The following is a 6,025-nucleotide window of genomic DNA, read 5'->3' as shown; positions in this document are numbered from 1 at the left end:
AAATTAGTTAATATATATTGTAATTGTTTGGAGTAGCGACCTAGTGTTGAACGTGAGTAAGATCCACACTGCTCGGAACATTGCCATCATTCGATGCAATCTGAAGTTTCAGTCAGAAAATAAAGGATATCTGGCGATGGTGAAATAAACTGAGTTTACATTTATACAGGCCCAAAAATAAGATAAAGCCCATCAAGATATGGACTAATTGTACCAACAAGCTTCTATTGGGCTAAATATCTTTTAATTAGTTGGGGTAACCGAATCAATTTCACTCAACGGATCGGTTCTGCTTTTTTTATTGGGCTACCACTTGGTGTTATCCTGAAAGATGGCCCATAGGTTAATAATTTTAAATCCACACTAATGTCATAATGTGTCCTATATGTGATCACATAATCATGATTTATTTGCTAACAAATCCATTATACAGATACTATGTTTACTATATGCTGCAAATAATAAAATAAAAGAAAAAGAGAGAGATGGTGGTATGATTAATCGTAATGGAGAAGGCGTGGATAAGGATAATACTAATTTGATTATTAGTCTTTCTGTATAACACGACAAAAACAATACATACGCACTTCTCTGAATAAAAACAAAAACGAATAGATAATTTAATAATTTATAATATTAATTGTTTGACTTAATTGGCTTAATATAACGTGCAAAATCACTTTCAGGAACATTGAAACCCGTTTTGTGCTAAGAAGCTTGAGCAAGAAGGTATTGCAAGAGAAAGTCTTCTTAGAGATTAAATAAAAAGCCCTAGAAAAATTGGCTCATCATCCATGAGTCCAGACAACAAGCTCCTTCCGAAGCGGATCATCCTCGTACGTCACGGCGAATCAGAAGGCAACCTCGACACGGCGGCGTACACGACGACGCCGGATCCCAAGATCCAGTTAACCGAATCCGGTTTGCTTCAGGCGCAAGAAGCCGGAGCTCGTCTCCACTCGCTGATCTCATCATCGAACCCTTCTTCGCCGGAGTGGCGCGTGTACTTCTACGTTTCGCCGTACGATCGGACACGATCTACGCTCCGGGAGATCGGACGGTCGTTCTCGCGTCGCCGCGTGATTGGCGTTCGCGAAGAATGTCGGATCAGGGAACAAGACTTTGGGAATTTCCAGGTCGAAGAGCGAATGAGAGAGACCAAAGTGGACAGAGAGAGGTTTGGTCGGTTCTTCTACCGGTTCCCGGAAGGTGAATCCGCCGCCGATGTCTTTGATCGTGTCTCCAGTAAGTTTCCTTCTCTTGCTTGATTGAAAGTTTGATCTAATCTCTCATTGTCTTTAGATGTGTTGCTGTTCATGTTTGATGTTAGGTTCCGACCATAGTTTGAGGTTTTTTTTTTTTTTTTTTTTTTTTACGGTTCCGACCACAGTTTGAGTTTCATATCTCAGTGTAATGATTTGTCTTATGCGTGTTGTTTTATTACAGTTTTTTTTTTCTTATACGGTTCCGACCACAGTTTGAGTTTCATATCTAAGTGTAATGATTTGTCTTATGCGTGTTATTTTTATTATAGGTTTTCTTGAGTCTCTATGGAGAGACATAGACATGAACAGACTTCACATCAACCCGTCACACGAGCTAAACTTTGTGATTGTCTCGCACGGTTTAACATCACGTGTCTTTTTGATGAAATGGTTCAAGTGGACCGTGGAACAGTTCGAGGCGCTGAACAACCCCGGGAACAGCGAGATCAGAGTTATGGAGCTAGGACAAGGCGGCGACTACAGCTTGGCGATTCATCACACTGAGGAAGAGTTGGAGAAATGGGGCTTGTCACCAGAGATGATCGCAGATCAGAAGTGGCGTGTTAACGCGCATAAAGGCGAGTGGAAAGAAGATTGTAAGTGGTATTTTGGTGATTTCTTTCATGATCTGGCTGATTCTGATAAAGAATGCGAGACCGAGGCAGCCGTTGAAGAACGAGAAGTACATGAGGAGGTGGAAAACAATATGTTAACGAACTCAGAAGATAACAATGAGGATGAGTTATGCAATGGACAATGCAGCTGATAAGTTTACAGAACAGAAGAATTCAGATTTGATTTTTTGAAAATTGTACCACTTACTGATGAAGTTCTATAGCTTTTGGTTTGTGGGAAAGTGTTGTACAAAACCTGTGTGTGGTCTCTATAGATACACAGAAACATTACATGAACTTTGAAGAATATCCTTTTATTATGTCAAAGCATTTGTTTTTGGTGAAGGAAAGTTATTTTAGGAATGCTCTGTTTTACACCAAAAGCCTCTAGAAGCATTGATAAATATTCAGTTAGCATAAAACTATGTGTAGATAATTAGATATGAGTATTTCTAAAGATTCCATGACAAGGCCGTCTCGGAATATCTACCGGAGAGAATGTGGAGTGCAACAAACCGGTTTGCAGCTTCAGTGTAATGAATCCCATCCCAGTTAACATATTTGGAGCTATCATTACAAGCTCTGGCTGTTATTATTGTACCATCTGATGATTTTCCTGTCGAACCGCAGTTAACCTGATCATTGTAGTTCAATGGTGGTCCTCCGGTTCCACAACATACCATTATCGAATGATTAAAACCTGTTATCATACCAAAAATGAAATTAAGTGGGCACCACTAGCTAGCTAGCAGCTATACATCTAAGTATAAATAATTAATATGTACCGTATTTGGAGTGATTCAGGATGAGGTCGGATTTGATGGAGAAGATATCTACATATGTGAAACGAGAATCAGGATATTGTTGAGGGAGTTTTATGAAAAGACCATGAAGCTGTGAATTGAACAGCTTAGCAGCTTGGTTATGGTCACTGACACAACCAAACTCATCAAGTTTTGATTTGTCTCTCCCAAATAATGACACAACCTGAGCTATACACCCAAGTGGTCCTGTGTTGTGTATCCAAAAGTTTCTTGCACCTTCTGCGTATAATCTCTAGAAAACAAACCAAAATTTACATGAAACAAAAAAAAATAAGAATGATATTAAAGACTTATTATGTAAATACTGACCTTTATTCCATCTTGAAATATTGTAAATACTGACCTTTATTCCATCTTGAAATATATCTATGATTGTAGGAATGAGACCAACGACTTGATCTAATGTTTTTTTGTAAAATGCTCCAGCGAGATCATTTTGTCCGATATCAAACATATACAATCCACTTTTGAAATAATATTCTGACGGTAAGTATTTTTGGAGATCTTCATCTGAAAAAAGAATGTACTATATGATTCAAATATGTCTATATAAACGTTGTTGATTAATATTGGGAAATACCCTAGGATAGCACTAAAAAAGTTTATGTCACAAATATAGATTCTAAAGATCAAAATGACGAGTTTAGAGTCAAGAGTTGGTGATTTGGAATTGAGATTTAAAATTTTATAAAATAAAAAATAAATATTAAAAATTTGAAAATAAAAATTTTAAAAATAGTTTCAAAAAGTATTTCGAATTACAAAAAGAAAATTTGAACAAAAAATTAAAAAAAAATTCAAAAAAAATTTCAAAAAAAAATTATTTTTACAAAAAGTTCGAATTTGAAAAATTAAATTTTTTTTATTTTTTATATATCTAGGGTATTAGGTCATTTTACTTATTAAATGAAACATTTTGGTCATTTTCTTCCTTGTGGTCTATTTTTGTGACCAAAACTTGAAAATGGTCTATTTAGTAGAATTGCCCATTAATATTTGATATTTTATCAATTGTGTTTTTAATTACCTTGTTGTAACAATTGAAGGACTTTGGACTTAAATGTGATGAACTGAGAGACTTGAACACCAAAACCAAAAGGGCTAATGGATGCAGCATTTGCCTTCTGAACCGTTGATCCACCCGCAGCAAAATTGCAGCCTCTCCGGTAACTTTGTGTGCTCACCGAATCCAAATAAGGCCTCAAATAAGGCCGATCAATTGCTTCCACTACATAAAGTTATACGTACAATCATATAATCATAGTTTAATAATTAAAAACGGTTTGTGCAGTAAAAATAATGTAAAGGTAGAAGTAAAAATGATTTGGAAAAGAATAATTACTAAGAAAATCCACGATGAGACGTCCATTACAGAATCTTCCGGACGATGGAGGGTTGAAGAAGTAGGATTGTCCATATGAAGGTTGAAGACGGAAGCCAAGACCGGAGCTGAGTTCTCCGGTATCGGAGTTAGAGTCTCCAAAGTTGAAAACCGCCGGAAAATCTGGAGAAATAGGGAAAGAGCTGGTGAGAGGAGGCAGAGTATGAAAGATGGCTACTAATAACAACGTGAGAAGATAGGGTAAAAAGGTTTCCATGGCTCAATGTATTGTTGGTTTTTCTACTTCATACATATCATACTTATATAGTATATACTAGTATACACACATGCATTTGTATGTATGTAAGATAAACGTACGTATGTATTGTATATCGTTTAATGGAAGTAGAATGGAGTTTGCTTGGAAATATGGAAAGAAACAAAATGATTGTGTCCCTCCCGTCACACCTTTTGAAAGAAAATTTGGGGGTTTATGGAGTCACATTAATCTCACTATGTGTGGTTAGACTTAGAGAGACGACTTTGTTCAGTATTATGGAATTCATTTTCCAATAAAACTGTTATTGCCAATGTACCAACTATGTATATCTCATTTATATAGGGAACGCGTATTATATATAACTTGATAAAAGTCTGTAAATATCTTGATATTAATTAAGGATATATTTATATATACTCCATAATTGACTGAAAATAATTTGAAGGGTGAGAAATTAATAGTTATATTAGATCAGTTGTTCTGATTAAGTCTTTATTTTTGTGTAGTGACAATACATGATGCACATTATGAATCTGCAATAATATGACTTGAATCTAAAGGCTTGTTTTTCTAGTTTTATCACCCGATTTTTTTTCATTTGTTTACAATCATGCGAGCGTGACGTGAAAGACTATATAGGGTTTATAATGGGCGGTGTTGTTATCCCCAATAATCCCAATAAGCCCAAATGTCCTTCTCCATGTGTTTTGAAAGCAGTTTTTAGCCCGGTACGTACAGTCTTTAGTAACTTTTGAATTAAGCATCATCCTCCATTGTTTTTTACTTCTAAAATTTGGGTGCATCCTCTATTGTTTTGCACCTGAATTATATGAAATTGACTAAGTTTAAACAGTATTCTTTTCATAAAATCTTTATATATAGGGATCTCCTGTTTTAAACTCATAGAAAGTTCTTGATGAAATATTCAAGGGATCTTACATAAACATAAACGAATGGATCTTTACTCACACTCCTATTCTCTTTTGTTACAAGAAACTGACAAAGGCTTCATGTGTACTATATGTTTCAGTATATTAAACATTTACCAAAAACTCAATATATTTGTAGAGGGGTTAACACATAGATTTTGAGAAAATTTCGAAAAAATATGACAATATTGTTTTAATGCATAGTTGCATCCTGCACTAACATATGATGATGTTCAAATAGGTTTGGAGCCTTCGCTGTCCCCATTTTTCAAGAAATTAGCGATTTTATAGTGGTTATTCTACCGATTTAGAGAGTATTATAAAGTTTTACTAAATTAATTGATAAAAAATTTATAATGATTCCTATATACCACGAAAGAGAGTTTAACATACATTAATACAAATGTAGAATGTGGTTAGAAATTTTAAAACCACACTAAAAAGTATAAGATTCAGTATATAGAGCGTTTAACGTAAAACTCAATATTTTCGTAGGGGGATAACACATAGATTTCGAGAAAATTTTGAAAAATATGACAATATTGTTTTAATGCATAGTTGCCTTCTGTACTAATATATGATGATGATCAAAGAGGTTTGAAACCTTTGTTGTCTCCATTACTCAAGAGAATAGCAATTTTATAATGGTTAGTCCACTAATTTAGGGAGTATATGAAGTTTTACTAAATTAATTTCTAAAAAAAATTGAACGATGCTCATGTACCATTAAAGAGAGTTTAGCATAAATTAATACAAATGTATAATGTGGTTAGAAATTTTAAAACAAAACTA

General features: G+C 34.7%; 2 protein-coding genes across 2 annotated transcripts; one reads left to right on the top strand and one right to left on the bottom strand.

Moving 5' to 3' along the window:
• The first annotated feature begins 684 nt into the window (after positions 1–684).
• LOC106453028 (phosphoglycerate mutase-like protein AT74) lies at positions 685–2,206 on the top strand. The gene is made up of 2 exons (XM_013895240.3): positions 685–1,245; positions 1,535–2,206. The coding sequence occupies exons 1-2, from the start codon at positions 795–797 to the stop codon at positions 2,029–2,031; spliced, it is 948 nt and encodes a 315-aa protein (XP_013750694.1). The 5' UTR covers positions 685–794; the 3' UTR covers positions 2,032–2,206.
• Positions 2,128–4,374, bottom strand: LOC106453029 (GDSL esterase/lipase At3g05180). The gene is made up of 5 exons (XM_013895241.3): positions 4,046–4,374; positions 3,731–3,931; positions 3,047–3,213; positions 2,665–2,935; positions 2,128–2,579 (listed from the first exon to the last, which is right to left on the bottom strand). The coding sequence occupies exons 1-5, from the start codon at positions 4,299–4,301 to the stop codon at positions 2,332–2,334; spliced, it is 1,143 nt and encodes a 380-aa protein (XP_013750695.1). The 5' UTR covers positions 4,302–4,374; the 3' UTR covers positions 2,128–2,331.
• Positions 4,375–6,025: the final 1,651 nt, after the last annotated feature.

This window comes from Brassica napus, chromosome C5, assembly GCF_020379485.1.
Source record: "Brassica napus cultivar Da-Ae chromosome C5, Da-Ae, whole genome shotgun sequence".
NCBI classification, from domain to species: Eukaryota; Viridiplantae; Streptophyta; class Magnoliopsida; order Brassicales; family Brassicaceae; genus Brassica; species Brassica napus.
This window is presented reverse-complemented; position numbering and strand designations above follow the sequence as displayed.